The sequence below is a fragment of the Xenopus laevis genome, chromosome 3L (genome assembly GCF_017654675.1).
Source record: "Xenopus laevis strain J_2021 chromosome 3L, Xenopus_laevis_v10.1, whole genome shotgun sequence".
Taxonomy (NCBI): Eukaryota; Metazoa; Chordata; class Amphibia; order Anura; family Pipidae; genus Xenopus; species Xenopus laevis.
The window spans coordinates 83,279,655-83,306,898 of record NC_054375.1 but is presented as its reverse complement, the minus strand read 5'-3'; the positions used below and the strand labels follow the sequence as shown (position 1 = coordinate 83,306,898).

At 37.7% G+C, this 27,244-nt stretch overlaps 1 protein-coding gene across 4 annotated transcripts in view; it reads right to left on the bottom strand.

Annotated features, from left to right (window-relative positions):
* Positions 1-27,244, bottom strand: part of atxn7l1.L (ataxin 7-like 1 L homeolog) — a 92,320-nt gene that overhangs the window by 5,315 nt on the left and 59,761 nt on the right. For 2 of the 4 annotated variants that reach the window (XM_041586524.1, XM_041586523.1), the window contains exons 4-10: positions 21,648-21,755; positions 17,035-17,257; positions 14,296-14,552; positions 9,338-9,420; positions 7,791-8,047; positions 6,195-6,387; positions 3,409-3,530 (exon numbers count right to left, since the gene is read on the bottom strand). In XM_041586524.1, the coding sequence (XP_041442458.1) occupies positions 3,409-3,530; positions 6,195-6,387; positions 7,791-8,047; positions 9,338-9,420; positions 14,296-14,552; positions 17,035-17,257; positions 21,648-21,755 (1,243 nt within the window). The remainder of the gene's footprint in view (positions 1-3,408; positions 3,531-6,194; positions 6,388-7,790; positions 8,048-9,337; positions 9,421-14,295; positions 14,553-17,034; positions 17,258-21,647; positions 21,756-27,244) is intronic. The other 2 variants (XM_018252652.2, XM_041586525.1) reach the window with 1 other exon arrangement.

Sequence of the window (27,244 nt, the reverse complement as noted above, 5' to 3'; positions counted from 1 at the left end):
AATACAAGACAACAGAATGGTGAGCAGACACTGCAATGCAGATAAACAAAAAAAGCTAGAAAATGAGAAGATGAGAATGGGAGAAGTGATGAGAACAAAGGACTTCCACCCAAACCGACCCAGCACAAACTTCCAAATAATTCCTAAATACTTTATAGACCTGCACCCCTTTGGTGACATCAGAGTAATTATGTATTATCCAAAAGGGGGGGGGGGTAAGAACTATAATGACACTATTGCTATATTGCTGATACTCTGGCCTCTCTTTTGATTCAGCCCTCATTTGGAATTGGATATGATGGCATTCGTGGCCTATATGCCCTTATCCTGAAGTATATGGTTAGTCCAGTGAAATGAGCTGTGTATGGAGGCAGCAAACCCATTTCTCAAACTTAATGCACAAGACGCTAGGTTGAAAGTAATAAGCAACAAAAGCATCAGTAGTTGTCATTTGATTCATAAAGCTGCTATAATAATAATTCCTTATTCTTAAGATGGCAATACATGTGAAAAGTGTTGTCATTCCTAGGTGACTGAACATAACGTTTGACGATTGTATTTACTGTGATACAGTTACCCACAAAAAACATTTATGCTAGACACACATTATTACTATACAACAGTGGTTGGCAATGTTAGTGAGCCTCATATTAGAAAGGGGCAGAAGAAATGAGAAGAAAAAAAGAAATAGCAAACAGATAAAAAGGCAAATGGCATAAACTTATATGAATGGGGAAGAATCCTTATTATTAATTACAAAGTATTTACTATTGAAGTGAATGGCATAAAATAAAACTAACTGTATGTTTTTATTCACATTGTGTTGTTAAATGAAAGCAATGTAAATAGGAATAAGCCCAGTAGTAACAAGATGCTTTCCACAATGCTTTCCTTGTTATTCTACCTTTAAATCTTGTACCCAGTGTTTTCAGGACTTCAACTGAACTATTTTTTAGTAGTGAGGGCTATAGAAACAACCAGAATGATTTTACAAAATAAAATCAAGCACAGTTTTTCTGGAAGAAACCGTCTCTGCCTATCGTCACAGCTGCCAAAATGTCACAGGGCTGCCAATTGTTCAAATGACATAGTAACAATAAAGTTCTTATACAGAAAGAGATTTTTTTGTGTATTCTCAGCAAAGGACTTAAAGAGATACTGACACCAGAAATTAAACTCTTTTTTACATCTATCACAATATTGCCTTTGAAAGCAACTTATAACTTTGCCATAAAGTATTTGCTCAATGCTTTTACATTACCTGTCTGATCCCCCATGTTCCTGTATGAGGGGCTGCCATACTTATGCAGCAGGAGTTGGTTAGCATTAGAAACTTTAACTGACAGGCTGAGATGGGACAGTCAGGTTGGTAAAACAGTCAGGCTTAGAAACTTCAACTAACAATAATTTACAAAAACAGACCTCTGAGCAAAATGCAATCAACATGACCTATAGGTAACTTTTAATATACTTTCATATTTTAAAAAGTAGCTTTTTAGTGTCAGTATCACTTTAATATTTCATGAATGTTAATCTACAACTATAACATACACTTTAAGATGCAAACACAACACATGTTTCTGCAACATGTTAACCAAATAGTTCAAAGCCACAAGTACATTTTTTTAATTAAAAAAAACCCAATTTATAAAGGTTTATTAAGCAAATGTTGCCATAGACAGTTAAAATTTTGTAGCTTCAGATTATTGCAGAAGCACCATTTCAGAGCTGGTGGGAACATTAAGTTCAGCTGATTTTGTGGCACAAATGCCTAGCACCATCTAGACCACTATTTTAAATTTCCTTCTTAAATATGGAATGAACAAAAACCTCCAGCATCCACACAGCAAGCACACACATTTGTACTGTATCATATTGTGCTACTCTAAATCATACCTCCTAACCGTCCTGTTTTTCGTGGGACAGTCGTGATGGTCAGCGCTCAGCCTGCTGTCCTAAACTTTATTCTAAATGCCCTGCTTGTCTTTGACCAGCTCTCAGCTCCCTCCTGCTCAGAACAAAAATCCACTGTGGCCCGCAGCCCACTTAGATTTTTTTATACAGGAGTTTAAGCCAGGCAGAGGGAAGCCGAGATAAACAAGCAGCACTAGGAAAGACAAATACTTTGTTATTGGTATTATTCTTGTGCAAGTGTACTGTAGGTATCCCTTTCTGCATTATTAATGGAGTGCTCACAAGCTATTTTTCAGTGACCCTACTGGCTTCTCTGGGGTCAGTGCAGGGCATCTTTTCCAGTGATTTTACTGGCATACCTGGGGTTAATATGGGGGCATGGCTACAGAGTGGGCATGGTCAAAAATTGTTTTCAAATATTGGAAGGTATGCTCTACAGACAAGCACAAGGCTTTTGCAATCTTAACTATACACATAAGATCCCCTTGTTTGGTCAGGTTGCCAAGGAATATTTTGTCTCAATCCAAGTTAATCCATGTGTCAGTTCCAATCAGGGAGCCTGAAACCCTCAATCACCAGGTCAATGATGAGTTCAAAAGAGACCTGAGGAGATCTTCTGGAATTGCATCATTTCTTGTGCTAAATGTAAAAATTATGTTTGCGTGTGATTCGTTATGTGCAAGTCTGTTTTGCCTATTGACACAGCCCACTAAACGTAATTAATTTCTGGAGGGCAAAACTGGCTAAATATGGAATTTACGTGTCCAAGAGACAGCAGTTTGTATAAAATTCAGTACATAACAAGGCACAGAACCATTATGCACATTTTTACATTTTGAATTGACATCCCCTTTAAACAGGGGTAACCCATGCATGGAGAGTAAAAGCCTGAGATGAAACCATTTACAGCAGGGCAACCAAACTTAGCTACACAATACTTTGGAGGCAGTATTCCCCCAATTATTCAACATGAGTTCAAAAAATAGTGCTTGCAATAAACAGGCGATTTGCCTATTGTTTTAATTTGGAAAATCTATGGTTTTTGTTTGTTAAACTAAAAACTGGGTAAACAGGGAAACTAACGATATTCCATGTTTGGTCCTTATGAGGCATGTTATTTAGATTACCATTACATACAACCCCTTCACCACTTTGTCATGACTGTTTTGTCCTCGCCACAATTAGATCTACAGAAGCTATATCACTATTGAGGATTTTCCATTTTCCCTATCTCATTTGATAATAAACATAGCTACGCATACTAGAAGTACTTTTTTTTATTCAGGTAAAATGTATTTATATTGAGTCACCATTCTCAACTATACTAGTTAAAGAGAAGTTCATGCTCGCATTAATATTTAACACTAATATTCTGATTAAAATACATGCAATAATGCTGAAAGTTGTGTAGATCCATATAAGCGTTCCAAATAAGGACATCATAATGTCATAATGCTACTGTGAATTAAATTGTAGATGGCATTGAATACTCACTTCCACATCTGTGAATTCAAGTGTTTCTCCACCATCGAATTTAATGCGAAACGGAAACGGTCCCATCGTCTATCAAACACATAGTAGCCGCGCCCCATTAAGCGACTGCCAAATGAGCAAAACTGAAAACCAAATGTGGAAACAGCTTGAGTGGCAGGGTAATGAAATGCACAAATCACTCATGAAAATAAATAGCAGAGTTATCAAATCTGTAACTGAAAAAAGAGTTCAGTCTGACAGAGTATGTTACATATTTACATGGAGCCATGATTAGGATTAGGGATGCACCGAATCCAGGATTCGGTTCGGGATTAAGCCTTTTACAGAAGGATTTGGATTTGGCCATATCTTTCTGCCGTCTGAACTGAATCCGAATTTGCATAGGCAAATTAGGGTGAGGGAGGGAAATTTAGTGACTTTTTGTGACAAAACAAGGAAGTAAAATATGTATTCCCCTCCCACCTCTAATGGTGCATCCCTAATTAGGATAAACCTATACCCTGTATTTATGATCAAGGATGCCCAAAGCATTAATTTTTACCTACAGATAAAAGTTTTTCATTAAAATATAATTTACAGCAAACCTAGCACTTGGCTGCTATAGTGTTTTTAAGTTCTAAAAATTCCCTTCTATATTTGACATTGCTTTTCATTCAAATAAACACTTTGGGGGGAATTCAAAAAAGTGGAGATCGTTCATTTTTGGAGTAAAAGTGGTGGTAAACTGCTGTAAAATACTTTCTCCATTTAAACTGCTCTGATTTGGTCCAGCCAATCTTCATTTCACAACTCTTGTAGGTGCCCCATTGGGTATTTATTATCATATTATTAGGGATTAGCAACCTACAGGTGTAAAAGCCTCATTAACAAAACAAAAAAAAAGTGTATTTTATACATTTTTATATGTAAAAAGTTTTTAGTTGAAACTTGTGTTATTTTACTTGTTTTAGCCCAATGAATGCTAGCAATTTGAGTTAATTTTATCTAAAGGAAAAGTAAAGCCTCCCAATTTTTTAGTTTTAGCAACACTGAGACACTTGACCTAAGATAATAAAATACAAATCCCTATATTATGCAAAATAGCATTTTTTGTATTTAGACCCTTATATCTTGTTACAGAAGTGAAATTACACAAACATGTAGGCAGATTTAGAATGCCCAGGTTATCCTGAAAAAAAGGATGTATAATTTTCCTAGGAAAAATAAACTCCCTTCCCCCGGAAATTACAATTTGATGTCCGACAGGTTCAGTAAGAGCTAAAGACAAATTCAGAAAAAATGTTGTTAAAATGTCGTGTGAAAGACAAAATCTGAAAACTGTCTCTTTAAAAGAGAAATTCACAAAAGTGGAGATAGAGGTTTGTGAATTTGGTGGGAAATCCGACATTTTTATCTCCACTTTTATTTTGTCTCAATATCAGCACTTTTGTGAATTCCCCCCTTTGTCTTTTTGCAGACTCTTGAATTGTCACACAAGAAACAATTTAGATCACCACAGTGACCATTCCCGTATGGTACCCAACTGAGCCAAAGCATCTGCATTAGGCAGTGTTTCCCATTGGGAGTTGCCATTTATTTAAGAGCAGTGGCAGGCAATTCTTCTGCCTGCGTATATCTGTAGGAACAAATGCCTGGTGTGCCTCAATTAATTAATTAATTCCACTCTTAAAGGAGAAGGAAAGGCTTGGTGCACTTGGGGGTGCCAAATGTTAGGCACCCCCAAGTGATTGTATTGCCTTACCTGAAACCTCGGTCCTATCAGCAGAAAACTGCACGGCCCAGGGTTATACTAGTGAGCACCATGCAGCCATCTTCTTCCATCTTTCTTTGCACGGCTGTGCATGCACAGTAAAACGATAAGCTGAACTTTACCCAAGAAGTCGGCTATTTCGTTCAACTGCGCATGTGTCTGCCCCAGGGGAAATTTGCAGGAAGAAGATCGATCCGTTGTGCTCACTTAAATAACCCCGGGGCGGTGCCGTTTTCTGCTGATAGGAGCACAGGCCCGCGGTTTCAGGTAAGTCAATACAATCACTTGGAGGTGCCAAACATTTGGCATCCCCAAGTGCACCAAGCCTTTCCTTCTCCTTTAACTTGTGTTTGAGCAGTGGATTTTCATGTATTCTACCTCACAACACAAAGTTTACACTTATATACATCATACATATATACAACATGCTTGAAATTGAATTCAAAGACAGGATTAAGTCAATGCTAGATTAAAAAAGTAAACTACTATTGTATATTATTGTGCCTTATTTGGAAGAAACATAAGAAAAAACAGTTTTAATCTGTAAACTAAACAGCACTATGCCTACTTTTTTTTACATTTTGCCTATATGATGCCTTATCCTATTTTACGACAATTAGTTGTTTTAGTTGTAGTACAGGCTTATTTACCATAACAAGCTGAGAAAAAAACTAATTAAAATGGTACAACAAACATATCACATATATCGAACTGAATTCTATTCGTTTACTGTGAAAGTAATTTTCTTGACCATATTTTGATTGATTTGTAAAATGACCCTAATATACCATATTTATATAAGTAAATGAAGTAATGCATTTGCACAGTAGTTAGTTTCATGTACATCATGTAAGGAATGGGAAAGTCATGTTGGTAAGAGTAGTTTAACTTTACACTACACACACACACACGCACGCATTGAAGGGGGTTTATAAACCTCATCAAGTGGAAGTGCCACAATAAAATTGCAGAAAATAACATTCTCTCAATGAGGAACAGATGAGGTGTTTCCTGGTAAGCAGCAAGACTTACATACCGCTAGAGGTTTAGGATGATGTCCAGAATAGTAACAGTCTAGTTTCTCTGCCTCTTCAACACCTTCAACTTCCCCTTCATCACTGGAAAGTCGACTGGCAAGATCTCCCCCAACAGAGCTAACAGGGGGCTCTGGAACAAAAGCACTGTGGTTTGATGAACTTGCACTGTTGATGCTATTTGCAGATGTTGGTCTTGGAAAGAAAAACAATCCTGTTGTTAGATACTCCTGGTTAAAATGTATTACATATTCATTTACTCATAACCTTGATATTAGAATTTAGGTACTGCCTGTGAATTTGTTGATGATGCTGAATTGTGCAAAACTATATGCTCCATGTAGGCTTAAGGCAGTGGTCAGTAGATAAATGTAATGTTATGCACTTGGGATAAAATTACACACATGCTAAGTTATACACTGAATTGAATTGTGTTCAAGCCTCATTAACGGAACAGGCAACTCAAGACAGTGTCAGTCAGGGATTGTTTAGTTAATAAAGTACTATACGGAGCAAGAACATACAATTATAGAATAGAATAGGAAAGGGCCTGAATAGAAAGACTAGAAATAATAAAAACTAGCAGTAACAACATATTTATAGCCTTACAGAGCATATTTTTAGATGGGATCAATAACCCCCATTTTAAAGCAAAAGAGTCAAAAGAAAAAGGCAAATAAAAAACTATATAAAAAAATGAAGGGCAATTGAAAATTTGCTTAGAATAAGCATTCTATAAAATATTAAAAGTTAACTTGATCCTCTCCTTTAATATCTATAGCAACCAACCAGCAGGTAGAATTTCCTGGTCGCATGTTTAAAAGCAAACATCTTATTGTTGCTATGGGTTACTGCTATTGGGCAAACTTTGTGCCTTTTATTACATATGGGGGTTAATGTCTCTGTTACTTATGACAAATATCATGCCTCAATTAAAGTAGAATGCAGACACGGGGCACCATTACTTCAAATCTGGCCATGATGAGCCTTATATTGTGACATTTATATTCTATATATTCACTATAGTTTGCAATTGTCCCGAAGCTCAGTAAGTGACAGCAGCACAGAGCATGTGCACTGAATCAGCAGAAAAGAGAGGAAGGTGTACGGGTTGGTACAGATATTTTATATATCTATATATCTATATATACAGCTCTGTTTGTCCAGAAAGCCATATCTTGAAAATGGTCCTAGAGCCCAAACCAAAACACTGTTAATCTTTTTAAGAGAATAAACAACCAGGTGTTTGATGGGATTTGTTTGGGGTCCTTCTGGAACCCCAAAAAGAATCAAGGCTCAAAGTGAATTGGACCAGTGATGTATCAGCTGCAAACTTCATGTTTTATTTACAGTGTACTTTTATTTTTATAATTTCACTGTGTCTGGGTTCAAAGCTCTAGGTATTTGCTTATGACTATTACCTGCAGTGACTAACAACTGACACACTTAATAGGTAGATGTTTCTCTCTTTGTCTTTAGCTACAATCCCATGGTGCAGATTTCTTGATTTTATGGTTGCTGAATAATGTGATACCTACAGTGGCTATAAACTACAGCTATGAAATTGAGCAATTGGCTCATTGTGCAATTTAGCTCACCTAGGTAGGACAGAATTCTGAGGCCTGGCTTTTGCAGGTGATGTCACTTTTGGTTCCTGAACAGAGTTTGCAGCTGCTCCTGATGACTGTTCTTGTGCTGGTGTGGGCTGGCTCTGATGGGTTTCTCTTGAGGATGGCGTATGTTCTTTGTCTTTCGTTACTTCTTTTTCTCTTGACCGAGCTTTGTGCTCAGCTAAGAGGATGTCAAACTGTTTTTTACGACCTGGTACTGCTCGCCGATGGTTAAGTGAATGCGTCTGAAAGATGTAATAAATTGGAGGGAAACATTTAACTGCCATTTCTACACATAGGTTGTATAAAAACTAACTCATATTAAACGGCAAACTGAATCTTTCAAAGAGTATAACCATTCATGAAACGCATAACTACAAGTTATGAAGATACAAATCATGTCCAATAAGTATTATAACTCAATTGAGTATTCTCTGATCACTGACTGAGCAAACAGATAAAATATATGGCAATCATTGCATTAAAAATACCAAACTGATATATTATAGTGTTGAAAGTATTGAACCTAATATTTGACTTTCCGCTAGCTAATGCAATTCTGAAACTATTCACGTTTAGCACTCCAGTGTGTTACTGTCACTAAATAAATGAATCTGCATTTGTTTCAGGGCAAGTCACTCATGGCAGAAACTAGTTCAGCTTTTCTTTATTAAAGTGTTACCGACACCACAAACTGCTTTTTATAATATGAATGTACCTTAAAAGTTACTTTTAGGCCATGTTGAATGTTTTTTGCCGAGAGGTTTGTTTTGTATGTAATTGTTAGTTGAAGTTTCTAAACCTGACTGTTTTGCCAACCTGACTGTCCCATCTCAGCCTGTCAGTTAGAGTTTCTAATGCGAACTGACTCCTGCTGCTCAAATATGGCAGCCCCCTCATACAGGAACATGGGGCACCAGACAGGTAATGTAAAAGCATTGGGCAAATACTTTATGGCAAAGTTATAAGTTGCTTTCAAAGGCAATTTTATGATAGATGTAAAAAAAAAAGTGTTTAATTTCTGGTGCCAGCATCTCTTTAAGTTATTTGCAATTAAAAAAACCCAAAAAACTGTAAATGCAGTAAAATAGTGGTGTGATAGCTTCAGGCCTAAGCGGACTTCTCAGTTTACAACAATGTTAGGAGCCGTTTCAGTACTATATGGTAATTGTAAATGATTTTACGGCCAAAGTTGTCATCAGCAAATGCCTTTATTTTGGACTTATTGACAGTTAAAGAATAAATAAATACTTTTCTTTTATTTGTTTTGTGCTAGGACCACCCAATATCTTGTGCCACCCTTGTTAAGTACAAGTAAAGACAAATAAGGGGCAAAGCCAATGGGGGGCAGCTACACTATTTAATAAGTTTAGAATTATTACAGCAAACATTTAGAGCCATAAGCTGATGTATGCCCAAATCTTTTATAGATTACAGTCATTTATTAATGGTTTTGTTATACACAAACTACCCTCTGTGATAAATTAATGCAGTTATAGTATATGGCCAGCATATAAGTAATTGTGGATAATTACCTTGCATGTAAGTGATCTTGTACATGGTTTCTTGGTCTCAGGATCCAATACACCGCAGTGTTTATTTGGGTCAAATTCCCTTTCTGCAGTGCAAAACAAAAATTGTTAAAAAAACGTAAGTCTTTGCACAGTTTGGGATTCAGCCTGTAAACATGTCAACTAGTCACTTTAACATGCCACAAGCAGCTTTCTCTTAGTATGTCATAAGAATGAAGGGGGTATTATAAGCATCAGGGCAGTCATCCTGCACTGACAGGTAGGGCCGACTGAGAAAAGGAGATTTCTTACCTGGAAAATCTTTTTCTCATAGGCCCGTACTGTCAGGACGACAGGAGTTAAGTTGCTTCTCTCTGGAGGCAGGACAAACTGTAATAACTTTTTTCCAATCTCCTTCTTACTGCTGGCTCCACCTCTTCCTTCAGTTTTGTACCATAGCCTGCTGGTGGAGACAGAACCTAACTGCCTAGCTAACTATACTTATTGCCGGGCAGCAAAAAAAACGGCACCCCGAAAAAAGGGAGGGATGCTGCACTGACCGTACGGGCCTATGAGAAAAAGATTTTCCAGGTAAGAAATCTCCTTTTCTCAGTCGGCCCTATCTGTCAGTGCAGGATGACTGGGGAAGTCCAAACAGGGGGGGCTAAAAAACTGTAGTGCCAACAACCTGAACAATGAAAGCAGAAACTATCTATGTGCTACTGCTGCTTGTAGCACCTTTCTGCCGTAGGCCGCCTCTGAGGAGGCCATAACATCTAACTTATAAAACTTAGAAAAAGTGTGCAAGGATGACCAAGTGGCTGCCTTGCAAATGGCTTCTGTGAAAGCTTGATTGTGAAGGGCCCAAGAAGCACTAACCTTCCTGGTGGAGTGAGCTTTTACTTTAAATGGAACTTCATGGTCCATGGACTTATAAGCCTCAAGTATCACTGAAACTATCCATTTAGCTAATGAGCGGTTGGATGCCTGAATGCCCTTCTTATTATTGCCAAATAAGACAAAGAGATTCTCTGACTGCCTGAATTCAGCGGTTCTGTGAATATAATACTTTAGTGCCCGTACAGCGTCCGGTGTATGCAGCTGCTGTTCTCTGGGATTGGTTGGTTTAGGGTGAAATGATGGCAATACAATCTCTTCAATGATATTGAACTCCGAAGTGACTTTAGGTAGGTGAGACAGAATTGTCCTAAGACCAACTTTATCTTGATGGAATATCGTCCAAGGTTACTTGTGAGATAGCGCAGCTAGATCTGTAAACCCTTCTGGCCAATAAGAAGACCACTTTCCAAGAAAGAAAGTTTAGTTGCACCTAACCTAATGGTTCGAATGGAGGTTGTTGCAGAGCCCTGAGGACAAGATTAAGATTCCAGGGAGGAACAGGGTCCTTCAGTTGTGGCTTTAATTTCTGGAGTAATTTCTGGAGTGCTTGAAAGAATAGTTTGCCCATTGTTTGTGCAAAAGAGTGCAGAAATCTGTACCTTTAAGGCTGATATGCTAAGGCCTTTATCTACTCCACTTTGTATGAAGTCTAGTATATGCGAAGATAAAGGGAATTGCCATTGTATGCCTTGTGACTTGCTCCAGGAAATAAAACAGCTCCATATCCTGAGATATATTACTGAGGTGGAACGTTTCCTTGCAGCCAACAAAGTACGGATCACACAGTCTGAAAATCCTTCTGCTTTCCACAGTCAGGCTTAAATAACAATGCCATTAAATTTAGTCTGTGTACATGTTCTGCTTGCACTGGGCCTTGCGATAGTAGGTCCAGAATTAGCGGTAGTAACCATGGACGTGCTACTGACATTGTATTAGCTCTGGAAACCATGCTCTGCGGGGCTACCAAGGAGTGATCATTATAGTGGTTACTCTTTCCATTTCTATTTTGTGGAGCAGCCGTGGTATGAGTGGAATGGGGGGAAACGCATACGCCATTCTGCAGTTCCATTGGCAGGTCAGGGCGTCTACCCAGTCTGCTCTGGGATCATGTGTCTTTGCTAGGAACCGTGGAAGTTGGGTGTTAAATCTGGATGCCATCACGTCTAGGCATGGCAGTCCCCATTTGTCTACTAGTTGTTGAAAGACAGCTGGCTTCAGGCGCCATTCTCCTGGGTCCAAGGTATTGCGACTTAGAAAGTCGGCTTCCCAGTTCAGTAACCCCGAAATGAATATTGCAGATATTAGGACTCTGTTGGTTTCTGCCCAATTCATGATCCTGGATACTTCCCACAATGCTTGCCGATTCAGGTAAGCTACTGTCATGCTGTTGTCGGATTGGATTCTTACGTGTCTGTTTCTCAGGTGGTCTTGCCAATTGCACAGTGCATAGTAAACTGCCCTGATCTCCAGGACATTTATGTGTAATTTGTTCTCTTGCTGTGACCAAATGCCCAGACACACCCGAGGTGGCCATGTAGCTCCCCATCCTGTGTCCTCCCCAGTCTGGCATCTGTTGTGATTACGTCTTGTACTGGCCGGTCCCAGTCCTTGCCTTGTGTTAGATTGGGAAGGTATGTTCACCAAGTGAGACTGTGTATTGCTTTCTGGGAGAGAGTGATTATCTGAGATAGGTCGTGGTGGTTTCGATCCCACTTTTTTAGGAACTCCCATTGAACTGGACGTTAATGAGACTTTGCAAAGGGTACGCCTTCTATACTGGCCGCCATCAGGCCGAGCAATCGGAGAATGTCGTGTGCTGATGACTGTGGCTGCTGGATAACAGTGTGAGCCGCTTGTTGAAGGGTGACTGCCTTTGGTGTTGGTAGAAATACTCGCTTTATTTTTGTATCGATGTGCATTCCAAGGAACTCTAGGGATTGTGTTGGTATCAGGATGCTTTTTGCGTGATTTATGGGCCTATCTTTTTGATAGGTTGGAAGGAATTGCTGATGTTATAAACCTGCGCTCTGGTGGTTTTCTGGTAAAGGTAATGCTGTAGCCTTGATATAAAATTTCTAGCACCCATCTGTCTGTTATGGAATTTTGCCAAATGTGTTTGAAACCGCCCAACCTTCCCCCTACCAGAGGTAAAGACGTTGTGCTGCGAGAATCAGGAATCCTGACTTTTTACTGGCGTATGTTTGCAGGTGGTCTTGTTCTGGTTTTGCCATGGCGCTTTGTACCTCCTATTAGGTTGTGCGTGCGGTAGGGGTCTGGAATTTCTCTGACAACTGGAAGTAGCAGAAGAAGACCAAGATCTGTGTTGGAAATTGCGTCTGTGAAAATCTCGCCTGGAGCGTCTACACTGGGGTAAAAAGGCCCCTTAGCCACTCATGACGTCTGAAATTATTTGTGTCAGTTCTGGTCCAAAAAGCTGTGTTCCAGCAAACTTTAGTGATGTTAACATGCGTTTCGATGCAGTGTCGCCTGACCACTGTCGTAGCCAAAGTGCTCTACGAGCAGATATGGATGCTGCTGAGGCTTTGGCTGGTAGCTTCGCTGTGTCTATTGCGAAATGAAAGGGCAGATCTGATTTTCTCTAATTCTTCAGTAAATTGTTCTGAAGTTGTAGGAGGATTCTTTATTAATTCCCGGCACCAGGACTTTGCTGTTTTGGCCACTGTAGTAGCCGCAGCTGCGGGTCTTAAAATAACTGCTGTGTTTTGAAAATCTCGCTTAAGTGCAGAGTCTATCTTTTTGTCCATAGGATCTTTAAGAAAACCAGCGTCCTCTGCTGGTAAAGTAGTGTTCCTAGCTAATCTGACAATAGCTGGGTCTACCTTGGGAATTTTGTCCCAATGCTTGTAATCCTCTGTTAACGGATATGTATTGAAAAATATACTGGGAATATTGCCTTTTCTTTCTTGTTGAAGCCATTTTGTTTCAACATTTTTTGCAATAGCTTTACAAACTGGAAATGTCTTAGGTTTCCTTGAGGTGTTACCCAACACATTATCAACCTTGGACAGAGTGATCTGCTCTTCCTTGATATCTAGGGTAGCAAAGTATAACAACACTGGACTTGTATTGGTGAGGTGTTGCGTTCGACTACGCATTTTTAGAGTGTGAGTGCCCGAGTTCTTCTTCCAGAAGCTCTGAGCGGAAGTGCTGTGATGTCCGGAAGCACGAAACACAGGCGCGAAATTAAGGAGCGCCGATCTTGCCCGTGGAACAGGAAGTGCGAACCTAGGATACCCGGGGAGTGCACACTTCTGTTAGCGCATGGAAGGCTATGCCAGTGTGTGATGAACGCCTGGGGCTCAACCTAGGAGACTGGGAGCTCACCATAACCAGTATCTGTAAGCAGATTCCAATCTGTGTTAGATAGATGAATCTGTTCATTCATAGCCATTGTTGTAGTAAGGGAGCACTCGCCTGGGGCTCTACCTAGGGAAATTCTCCCTATGTCTGGGAGCACACTTAAGGGCTCAACCAACTAGTGAGCAGATCCATGTGTCACATTCCTTAATGATGAAATAATGTAAAAAAATAGCCATAGCATAATAATTCTGTTCGAGAGAAAGGAGAAGTTGCTGCATCCAAGGCAGGACAAACTGAAAAAACTGAAGGAAGAGGCAGAGCCAGCAGTAAGAAGGAGATTGGAGAAAAGTTATTAGTTTGTCCTGCTTCTAGAGAGGATCAACTTAACCCCAGTCGTCCTGCATGGACAGGTAGGGCCAAATGAGAAACAGCATTAAAATTATAATTTGCATTTCAGAAGTTAATCGTATTATTTAAACATGCACAGCATTAGGTCACTAACTCACTACATGTTAAAAATTTCTAACAGTAAGGTTTGCAATGAGAACGCCAGATAAACATTTAAAGCAATCTGGAAGGAGGAGTTATTATACAGGTCATAAAAGTCAAAGGTTACTTAATATTCTCATATTTTATAACAGGTGGCAAATATGTTTGTACAATGCACAAATTGAGACTTTGGAGGGGGGAGCGTTTAGTTAATAATCCACACTAAACAATTTAGGCCAGGCAAATATGTTGTAGGAATTTCTGGCACTGACCTGAAAGTCTTTTGTAAGGCTTGTTGCTGTTTTTGGTGCCATTTTGGTGCTTCCTTTCTAGCGTGCCAATCCCCTTTCCATTTAATATTTTCTCTGGAGACTGTGGCACTGTTTTCGGTACTACTGGCTGCTTGGGTAGAGAGGAAGTAGAAGAGGCTGCTGTAGAGGAGTTAGTGGCAGAGTTCATTTTAACATTGGCACCATCTGCTTTCGCCAGGTTTGGGATTTTTTCGAGGCTGACTACTGGAACTGGGACACTGAAGAAAAAAAAGAATGTAATAATTAAAATAATGTCTGTATCTAGCATAAATGTGAAATCTGACACAAAAAGACAATGAATAGCACTTTAAAATTCACACCGTCATAATCAAAGTAATCCACACGAGGTGGATTCCTCTAGGCTGCTTGTAAAATGGAATAGTACCTTATGGACATTTATACCTGACTGGCATGGTTATTTATAGCCATATATGCTATACCTATTGTTGTAACAGAAAATTATGTTTGATAAAGGGGGCTTGAAATGCTGCATAAAATAAAGTCGCTGTTTACAATGAAAAATGCTTGTAGTAAATAAGAAATCTCAGTCAAATTTTAATGTGAACAACAAAATAATATCCAAGAACGAAGGAAATTATATGGTCAAGATATCTGCAACAAGGCCAGTGGTGGTTACAATCTCTCAACTCACAGCTGGACACACACCAGGAGGAAATGAATCAGAAATAATTTATAATATATTCTTCACCACAAGCACAACAATTATATGTACTTTGAGGCTATGTACAGATGGTCTATGTGTTTTTTTTTATTTTGAACTCATGTAAAAGTAAATATAGGCAAAAAAATAAAGGTCAACATCCACTTTTATCATATATTTTTATGCACTTTACAATATGGCACCCTTTTTAATATAAATATGCAACACAAGCTGTCCATGTTGCCTTTAGATAATGCTTAAAACTGATTGAAAACACATTCTCAAGGGCACCCATTGCTCACATTCTATTTTGCATTTGCAGGGGTGGTTCACCTTTAAGTAAACTTTTTGTATGTTATAAAATAGCTAATGCAACTTTTCAAATGAACTTTATTTTTAATTTTTTTTTTTTAGAATTTTTTAATTATTTGCCTTCTTCTGCTTCTGACTCTTTCAGGCTTTCAAATGGGGGTCACTGACCCCATCTAAAAAGACAAATGCTCTGTAAGGCTACACATGTATTGCTACTTTTTATTATTCAAATTTCTATTCATAACCACTCCTATTCATAAACCAGTCTATCATTCAAATCAATGCATGGCTCTTCAAGCCATGACTTTTGGTTGTTGTATTATTTTCTTTTGCCATTGACCTTTGGACTTTTCCTAGCTGTTTCCTACTTCTGAATTTCCCTAACACCTATTTTATTTTCACATCATTTATACCTTTTCTCATGGTTCTTCAGCCAGGCATATATTCATAGGCTAATGTTTGCTTGAGGTTGTTTGTGTGTCTATGTGTCTACATAAAGTTTTTGGGGAGGACAGTGTCCATAGCTAAAGCAGACTCCAGCACTTGGACATTTCCAGTCCACAAGATATATATCAGACAAAAACTTTAGTCATGCAAAAACAGAATATTCATATGATGGGAAACAGATACACCACAGTGCTATCAAAAATGCAAAAACATATTGTTGCATCCAGCATGTTAAATAATCACTAGGGTTTATGAACACATTCAGAACTAACCAATATATTAGAAAAGCAGAATAAACTTTCTACACAAATCTATTTTTCTAGCTACAATATTATATCCACTCTCCTATTCACTAAATTATATATTTTATGCAGATTTTATTAAAGTTTCATGTAAAAAGCATATAACATCTAATGTTTGGATGACACAAAGGTACTTTATTATTTGCATAGGAACTCTTATATCCTTGAAAATACAAATAGTGATGTAAATTGCACTTTTCCAATGTGCCCTGTCTATGCAGTGTTCACTGACCATTAACCTGTTCCTAACTGCGCTAAAAAAACACTTTTTGTTCATTAAAGTATCTGCACAAATTGGATCTCTAAGCAGTGGTAGCACAGCATTCAAACACCGACAGACCAACATACATTTAAATGAAAAGTGCAACCACTCAATTGGTTAAAGCTAACAAAGCTTTCTTTTCTTTTTAATTTATAATGTGCAAGGCAGTTATGGCAGTCATTTAATCTCCCACTCCTGTGAAGTGCAGTTGATGTGGAAAGAAAACCATTGGGTGAAGTTAAAATTTACTGACAGTCAGCATTTAACAAAGAAAGATACGCATGTATCTATAAGGTTTCTAGGAACTCTCTCAATTGTACGTTAATAGCTCTGTATGACTGATGGATTGAAAGTGGTCCTACTAGATTTGAGACTGTGTGTTTGGAGTCTATTGAAACTGTTTCTGAACAAGGAGAAGGAAGTGATGAGTCCATAACTTGTTGCAGCTTTTCTACCACTGGTAGAAAAGTTGACAAAGATCATATGGTCAGAGTTGGAGTCTTCACCAAGCTCATTGAGAAACAGGAAGGCCTGCATGCAAGCAGTTTAAAACCATACCCATAAGTGTGCATTATACAGTGGTTAATAAAGACTAGCAACCTTACATTCTATGAAAGGCGTGTGTTAATATACAAGGCTGCATCTATAAGTTGAGAACTTTACCCCACTGCAAAGTATTTCTACCTTTGTCTTATGTCGCTGGAAGTGCCACTTACCATGGTTTGTCTCTTGACACTTTAGAGGAAAATGCTGTGTGCTGCTTGTTGTTGGAGGTAATTAGATTGTCTCTGGGCGCTTTGAATGGCTTTGAGTTGCTGTTGACAGGGTTATGGCTGCTCAAACAAGTTTTCGGTTTCATCTGTACAAGTGATGGTTTGATGTTAGAGGGAGAAGAAGCTGGTGATGGTGAAGGTTTGCACATTGAACCATGTCTTCTTTCTGTGGGAGAATAAGGGAAAAAAATAGCAAAAATTAACCAAATTACATTCCTGCTGAATATATATATACACACACACACAGTTAGGTCTATAAATCTTTGGACAGAGACAACTTTTTTCTAATTTTGGTTCTGTACATTACCCCAATGAATTTGAAATAAAACAACTGAGATGCAGCTGAATTGCAGACTTTCAGCTTTAATTCAGTGGGTTGAGCAAAAAGATTGCATAAAAATGTGAGGAACTTAAAGGTATACTGTCATGGGAAAAAAATTTTTTTCCAAAATGAATCAGTTGGTGCTGCTCCAGCAGAATTCTGCACTGAAATCCATTTCTCAAAAGCTGGGAAATTGACAAAATGTCTAGCCCCATGTCAGATTTCAAAATTTAATATAAAAAAAATCTGTTTGCTCTTTTGAGAAATGGATTTCAGTGCAAAATTCTGCTGGAGCAGCACTATTAACTGATTCATTTTGAAAAAAAATTTTTCCCCATGACAGTATCCCTTTAAGCCTTTTCTTAACACAATCACTTCATTTCAGGGGCTCAAAAGCAATTGGACAAATTAAAAAACCAAAAATAAAATGTTCATTTCTAACACTTGGTTGAAAACCCTTTGCTGGCAATGACAGCCTGAAGTCTTGAACATCACCAGATTCTGGGTTTTCTCCTTTTTAATGCTCTGCCAGGCCTTTACTGCAGCGGCTTTCAGTTGCTGTTTGTTTGTGGGCCTTTCTGTCCGAGGTGTAATCTTCAACAAGTGAAATTCATGCTCAATTGGGTTCAGATCAGATGACTGACTTGGCTATTCAAGAATATTCCACTTCTTTGCTTTAATAAACTCCTGGGTTGCTTTGGCTGTATGTTTTGGGTCATTATGAAACACTTCCCAATTAATTTGACAACATTTAGCTGGATTTGAGAAGACAGTACGTCTCTGAACATCTCAGAATTAATTTGGCTGCTTCTGTCCTGTGTCACATCATGGATAAACTGTAGATTTTGCCACTTCTAATATTATAGCAATTTTTCGGATGAGTTTTTCCGTTTTTGCAGCTTAAGGATGGCTTGTTTCACCTGCATGAAGAGCTCCTTTGACCACATGTTGTCTGTTCACAGCAAAATCTTCCACATACAAGCACCCCCCTCAAATCAACTGCAGGGCTTTTATCTTCTTCATTGATAATGACATATTGAAGGAACTGCTCACACCTGGCCATGAAATAGTTGTCTTTGAGTCAATTTTTAAATAGTTTATTAAATGAAGAAAGGTGTTTTGTAATTTAAGCACAAACTGACTATTATAGGTAACTATGGACCAGTGTTAGGACATATAAATACATAGTATACAGTAGCTAGTAGGCATTGTAGAAGCTGTAGCCTACACAGCTGCCTGTACATTCTGTTATTTTCTCTTAACCCTGGCTTACAATGAGATGCTTTGTGCATTTTAGGTATAATTATTTATGACACGGTTTACTGGAAAAATTTTGCATCAGATCCTATTTTACAGCATTTCCAAACTGCCTCTTGGTGGTACACAGATTTTCTGTTACAGGAATTTGTTAGACATATAATTTAAAAAAAAAACAACATTTCTAATTGATGTGATACACTCAGTGGGTTTGCAAGTCTTAATTTATAATATACTATTTCAATACCATTTCTCACGTAAAACGACAAAATATTTATTTGTTACAGTAACTGAATTTTAGGTGAATTTCAGTTGAGTTTATGTGATTTAGTGAAGGTTTATGCGATTATTTTACTATTCATTGACGGCAGTTCACATCAACAGGAAACTTCACAGAAACAGGAAACCTCGTAAAGTCATTGGAGGCATAATAAATATCCAGTCAGAAAATCAAGTTTTAAAATTGCTATTTCTTCAATTCCTCAAGGAACAGTTTCTCTTTTATAAAGTGTAGTAATAACATTGTACAGCCTGGAAAGAAATACCCATGTCTGCTCCAAAATCTGTTCTAATCTTGAATCCTACCCTTCCCTCTTCCAAAACCCAACCACAGTTAAATTATGCATAAACATTAAGGGGCCTATTTACTAACATTTGGAAAATTTAAATTTCTATTTTCAACTTTTATCCCCAATTATCACCACAGAAAAAAAGGTTAACTAAAAATTTCTACTTATCAGGGCAATGTATTTGGTGTTAAATTGCATAAAAATATATTATTTTGCCTACAAGTCCCTTAAACCTGGTTTGGTATGATAACAAATTAGGCAAAAAATCTCACACCTGTAATAATGGCATGTAAAAAAAAACAACAATTAAAAAAAAAAAAAAAATACTGAAAATTACTTCATTAATTGAAAAAAATATATAAGCAACTTAAAAAAAACCCACATATTTACATAAATTCACACAAGAGTATCGTTTAGAAACCCAGTAAATCGGCATGCTACAAACTTTAAAATAATTATGGCACTTGTGGTCTGCTCATTTACTGTACATAATATAATATACGTCTTAAATATTATTGTTCTATTGCTTTATTGTGTCAGTGGGATGGTTTGACAACAGAGTATGCCAATGTAGGTATTGTTCTATTGCTTTATTGTGTCAGTGGGATGGTTTGACAACAGAGTATGCCAATGTAGGTATGGTAGTAGGCAGCTCTTGAATAGTGGTTTGCATCTGCAATTTCTTTTTCGATTTTTAAGGTAAAATTTGAACAAACAAACAAACAAACAAACAAAACAAAAAAATCGTATGATTTCTCCAACCACACACACATGCATGATCAAACACAGGTCAATTTATTCATTGGGAATGAACAAGATGGATTTATACGGCTGAGGAGCTTTAACACAAGCCAAATATCACTATGCATATTGTCAAGAGTTGGCTGAAGTGATGTAAAGGTTGCCACCAGTGTACTTTGGGGCAGTCAAAATGCTTCTCTAAAGCGATGAATCATGATTCATTGTCTGGTAGTTTGGAGTATGAGTACGGGTTTGGCAGATGTCAGGAGAACACTACATGCCTGCATAATGCTGAGGAAAATGGGATTTTCCTAGTTTGGGCTATGGACCTTTATGATATAACTTTGAGGCATGAGGGACACATTCAGTAGCGTAACTATAGAGGAAGCAGTCCCCGCAGTTGGAGGGGGACCCGGTCTGCTTCCTCTACAGTAGTGATGGGCGAATCTGTCCAGAAAAATTAGCGAAATGCATTTTGATGCGCAACAATTTTGACACAAGCATTTTTATAGGTGCAACTCTTTTGTCCAAATGCATTAAAGTTAATGAGCGTCCGAATCATTTTTATGGGCGCAACAATTTTGACGCAGGCATTTTTTTTGCCCTGCAGCATATTCAATTAAGTGGGACCACCCCTCCCCAGTACAATACCAGGGATTTCGTCATATATATAGGCCCTAAAACTGTATACAGTATTATCAAGTTTTCTGAACTTTACCAAGCTGTGAAAGCTCTATTAATTCATTGAGCTTACAGATATTTTACGGAATAGGAACATTTTATAAATTGTTTACAGAACTGTTGGAATATTTTTCTATCTTTGTGGAGATTCCTATTGCACTCATGTCAAGGTAATATTGTAATACTCCTGGTTTCAGAGAAAGAAAATTTTACAGTATGCAATAACATTCTAAAATGAGTGCTCTTTACTTTATGAAAACAGGTTTGGGAAGATTCTTTCCTATTTTACCACCATAATACACAAAGTAAGGTCCAAACCGAATTGGTTTGCTTTGAAAAGAGTGGAAGAACTTGGAAAGCGTATACAAACCCTGACCTGAACTTCTGTGGTAACATCAATGCCCAACTTAACTAATTATTTTATGGTCCAGTTACCAAATCTCATTGCGCTCTAGCATCTAGTGAAAAGCCTTCCAAGAAGAGTAGAGGGTGTCATGGAAGCAAAGTATGGACCAGCTCAACATCATATTAATACCCTTGGTTGCTGAATGAGATCTTGGATAGGCAGAAGTGTGGAAGTGTGGGAGGTCTGCAATGTGAAAAAGAAGTTGATCTTTACCAATTTACTTTGGTGGTAGGGGGTGGGGAGATATTTTAAGTATTCCTTTGCTCCAGATAAGCCTATAATCTGAAATAAAATTATTATGGAAATTTAGAGATTTAGTCACTATGAGTCAAACATCATCATCAAATAAACATTTTTTGTAATGATTCAGGCCAATTGTAACCCCAGATATGTTAGGAGAGGCTCTGATTATGGCAGGAAGATCCTTGCTTAAAAGCCCATTTAATTTGCACGAAAGTGGTAGGGGACCAATGGACTCTAAAGGTTGCATCACAAAATTTACACTTCTGTAGAATGTAATAGTGGCAGTGTCATGTTACCAAGCTGAATGACTTTTTAAGGTCAGTACAGAACAACATACCTGGGGTGTTGGAACGATGAAGTTGCTGAATCAGTTGGAAAACCCTACTGACTTTTTCAGTGGTCTGTCTTTTAGGAACAAACCCCACCTGGTCTTGATGCACCAACCCTGCAAGGAAAGTATTGAGGCGATTTGCCATTATTTTTGACTGAACATTAAACTTAATTGTAGAAATTGTTTGGTAGTTTTATTTTCTAGGTGGTCTCTATAATGCTTTTGCTCGAACACAATCTGAGCAAGATATCATTGGAGGTTACATAAGTCACTTCTGTTTTAAAGGGGTGCTTTAATTAACTTTTATTAAGGTAACTTTTATTATGTTATAGAATGGCCAATTCTAAGCAACTTTTCAATTGGTTTTCATTATTTCTTTATTTTTTTATAATTTTATAGTAATTTGCCTTTTTCTTCTGACTCTTTGCATCTTTCAAATCAGTCGCTGACTCCCTTCTAAAAAATAAATGCTCTGTAAGTCTACAAATGTATTGTTATTGTTGCTTTTTATTACTGATACTTCTATTCAGGCCACTCATTCATATTCCAGTCTATTATTAAATCAATGCATGGTTGCTAGGGTAATTTGGACCCTAGTTACCAGATTGAAGATGTAAATTGAAGAGCTGCTGAATAAAAAGCTAAATAACTCAAAAACCACATACTAAAAAATGCAAAACTAATTGCAAATTGTCTCAGAATATCACTCTTTACATCATACTAAATGTTATCTCAAAGGTGAACAACCCCTTTAAGATCCTGTGCAGGTGGGATGCAGGAAAGTGCAAAATGTTTTATAGTAACGGGCTTCATAAATACAATGGCTTCTTTAAGTTCTGTTAAAATGATTTCTACATCCATAAATATTTTTTCTGGGCATAACTGTGGGGGGATTATGTTTACTTTAAGACATTTTTATTCTATGTGATAAGTTCAGGACTAGGTCCACAAAGGCAAAGCAAGCCAGTTTCTCAGGGGTGTACCTTGACCTGGTTTGGTAAGGTTGTTCAGTTTGCTCACCAGTTCATTAATCTTTAAGGAATGTTGTTTTTTCTTAAAGGGGATCTGAATTAAAAAAAAAAAAAAAAAAACTGGTTTAAACTTAGCATCTGAGCACTTTTTTTTCTTAAATTTTAAATTTTTATTGAATAATGAGATATTAGGAGTTTTAATGGCTCCTTTTGAAAGAGTGTTAGCCATATTTGGTAGTGATCTATCTAAAATTAAAGAGTTTGGTGGATACTTTTTTAAGAATAAGTATCTGGGGCCCCAAATATTACTAATTTGAGTGTGTATTTTATGTGGGTCACTGAACACTGTTATTAGTCCTCTCAATATATTAATTAAGCCCATATAAAAAGTATCATGTGAGATATTTGGTAAAGAGAAAATGAGAGCTCAGAACACCTTTGGTCTTGGTAGGAAAACAGCACATATAGAGTGGTGTGTAGATAAGAAAAAAATACTGAGAAAGAGTATTTCTTGAAGACCAAAATTAAGCACTTGGATAGATCTGAAGTAGCCAAATGTTCTATTACTGTGTTGACAGTTAAAAGTTTATTACTAGGTTTGTTCACAGATCAAAGAGATCTTTGTATTCTAGACCAAGCAGGTGGCAGGTTTGGAGAATGTGTTAATTTTTTGGAATGAAATTGGCATTAGCTTCTCTCCTGTTTTCATCTATAGGGGGTGGAGCAGAGGGCCACTACAGAATAAGGGGTTTTGAAGCCCTTTTAGCTGTTAAACTAGAATCACTTTGTGGTAATGAAGATGTCTTAGTAGATGTCTATCTGTACTGTGGAAGCTATATGCCCAGCAGCCTGTGAGACATGATGGCAAGATGGTTTTCAGATGTGATTTGCATAGTGCTCACAATAGGAAACAGTTTTGGATATATAAAATGTCTCTAAGTGAAAAGTGAATAGAGGTGTTAACTTGCAAAAAAGGGGTGTTAACTAGCAAAAAAAGGGGTGTTAACTTGCAAAAGCTCAGGATTTAAGTAGAAGAGGAAGGCTCATTAACCACAAGCAGCTCAGCATTGATCATATAATAGGGATCTAACACACAGATCAGTTGGAGCTTAAAGAAATACTGACACCAGAAATATCTCTTTTTTACTCTATTTTTACATGCTTTTACATTACCTGTCTGGTGCCCCATGTTCCTGTATGAGGGGGCTGCCATATTTGTGCAGCAGGAGTTGGTTAGCATTAGAATCTCTAACTGATAGGCTGAGATGGAACAGTCAGGTTGGCAAAACAGTCAGGTTTAGAAACTTCAAATAACATTTATATAACAAGTAATTGCTTACAAAAACAAATCTCTCAGCAAAAAAAATCAACATAATCTTTAGGTTATTTATAGGGGCCGATTCACTAACTTCGAGTGAATGATTCGAAGTAAAAAAAACTTTGAATTTCGAAGTTTTTTTTTGGGCTACTTCGACCATCGAATGGGCTACTTCGACCTTCGACTACGACTTCGAATCGAAGGATTCGTAGTAAAAATCGTTCGACTATTCGACCATTCGATAGTCGAAGTACTGTCTCTTTAAAAAAAACTTCGACCCCCTAGTTCGCCATCTAAAAGCTACCGAGGTCAATGTTAGCCTATGGGGAAGGTCCCCGTAGGCTTGGCTAACTTTTTTTGATCGAAGGATATTCCTACGATCGTTGGATTAAAATCCTTCGAATCGTTAGATTCAAAGGATTTTATCGTTCCATCGAAGGAATTATTGTTCGATCGTTCGATCGAACTATCTGCGCTAAATCCTTCGACTTCGATATTCGAAGTCGAAGGATTTTAATTCCTAGTCGAATATCGAGGGTTAATTAACCCTCGATATTCGACCCTTAGTGAATCGGCCCCTTAATGTACATTCATATTTTAAAAAGTAGTTTGTTACCGTCAGTATCAATTTAAGCTTTCACTGTAAGAAATGATACATGAAAATAAGATTTCCACCAGAAAACTTTCATGGTGCTTCATTTTCTACAGTTGCCTCGAGTCACAAATGTTTTCTCACTGGTGAAAACTGGTGCTGTAGGTTTTCCCACAATCAATTTAGTTTACTGGTGGTGGGAAAGTATTTTCAGGAGATTTGTCTCCCGCTGTACTGAAGATTTAACTGCAAGCGACAAATCTACCATGGCCCTTAAAGGGGTTGTTCATCTTCCATAATTTTTTACAGTTCAGTTGTTTTTAAATTGTTCACCAGATATTAAGACTTTTTCAGTTACTTTCTATTTTCTATTTGTGACTGTTTTTCTAATATTAAAGTTAAATTTTTCACCTGCATATGTCTTTTTAAAGTAGCTCTAAAGGGGGGGGGGGGGGTCGTCAACACTGTAAACTGTTCTAAATGGGTTTTTTTCCTGGTGTCCCGTCAGCCCAGTCCGACCCTAACAGTTAGCTCCTGGTACAAGTGGCCATGTTGGGGCTCACGAACGCGCATAATGAGAGAACAATTCTTTTAAAGGAAGCTGTTAGAATGGATACAATAGTTTCTAACATTCTCCTAGATTCTGCTGAGAAATGTATCATCAATGTAGCAAATGTATCAGTTCAGAATCTGCATCAGTAATTACTGAGCTGTCAGACAAACACAAGAAAAGAACAGTAAACTTTAAGAATAATCAAAAATCAATTAAAACTGAATGTACTGAATCCACTATCTTGGGATTTGGCCAAATCACAAATCTTTTCTAAAGTATTTGGCCGAATTCCAACAAATCTGAACCCTGATTTGCATATGCAAATTAGGGCAAGGAAAGGTTAAAGGGATACTGGCATGGGAAAACATGGTTTTTAAAAAAAAAAAAAAAAAATGCATCAGATAATAGTGCTGCTCCAGCAGAATTCTGCACTGAAATCAGTTTCTCAAAAAAACATTTTTTTTTAATATTTAATTTTGACATCTGACATGGGGCTACACATATTGTCAGTTTCCCAGCTGCCCCCAGTCATGTGACTTGTGCTCTGAAAACTTCAGTCACTCTTTATTGCTGTACTGCAAGTTGGAGTGATATGATCCCCCTCCATCCCTAGCAGCCTAACAACAGAACAATGGGACTGTAACCAGATAGCAGCACAAGATAACAGCTCCCTGGTAGATCTAAGAACAGCACTCAATAGTAAAAAGCCAAGTCCCACTGAGACTCAGTTACATTGAATTGGAGAAACAACAGCCAGCCAGAAAGCAGTTCCATCCTAAAGTGCTGGCTCTTTCTGAAAGCACATGACCAGGCAAAATGACCTGAGATGGCTGCCTACACACGAATATTATAAATTAAAAAGAAAAAATACACTTGCTGGTTCAGGAATGAAATTTCACATGGTAGAGTGAATTATTTGCAGGTATATTCTTATGGGAGATGAGATCCTTTTCGTTTTAATGGAGGGTTCAACTTCAGAGTTTAGGCACCGCAAGACCTACAGACTTTCATAAATCAAAGATAGGACTCTGGAGAACCAAATTGCAGTTTCAGTGATTCATTTATTCAAAATGTGCACGACATGTTTCGAGCCTAGTGGCTCTTCCTCAAGCACCTGAGGAAGAGCCACTAGGCTCGAAACATGTCGTGCACATTTTGAATAAATGAATCACTGAAACTGCAATTTGGTTCTCCAGAGTCCTATCTTTGATTTATGAATTATTTGCAGTGTAAACAGTGTAATTTAAAAATAAAAACTACACCATAAAAATCATGACAGAATACCTTTAAAGAGAACTGCACTCACAATGCATGGGAAAAAATGTAATCTTGTTTTTGTGACAAAATGTCACATGACTAAGGATTCAGTTCAGCCAAGCACTTAGATTCGGCCAAATCCTGCTGAAAAAGGCTGTATCCTGCCTGAATTCCAAACCAAATTCTGGATTAGTGCATCCCTACAAACCACCATTATTTTTTTAAAGCCAAGTAGCATGTTCCATAGTTTGAAGCTGTAAGGGCCAACACTTCTCCTTACTTCTAATCAGATCAGCTTGTTCAAGGTATCAGGCAGTGTGGATTGACAGCTTATAGGTAACAGTGCTGCACACCTCAAGCTGGTTAAATTTGTGTTTATTTTTGTTTCTACTGCATTTTTTAATCCAGACAGGAAGTCAGAAAAAGGAAGACAATATAAAACATGTGGACATTCTGGCAATTAAAAATGCTTCTACTCTTCTGAGAAAAGCATTGAAGCCATTTCAGAAATCACAGGAGACTGGATGATTTAATTCATGATACATCCAAGGAAATGGCAAAGATGGAAACTGCATACCAGTTATAGAAAATGTCTGAGAACATTTGCATAAATGTAAGTGAAAGTGAAACCAATAAAATAATAACAACGTAATAAACAAAGCCTTTACCTGATTAGCATAGTATCCTAGGAGCAGCATGTCCCATAGAATGAAACACTATTTGTCAGTAAACCACAGAAGTAAGCAAGTTTTATACATAAGGCAGCTTTTATATGGAGGAACGAGATGGTCTCCTGTGTGACACGAGGAAGACATTTACCAGAATTTAGCAATATGACAAAATATTGTATTTTTGAATGATATGAGGTCATATATGAATGCTTTTGACTGGTTTTCCAAATTTGCAGCCCTC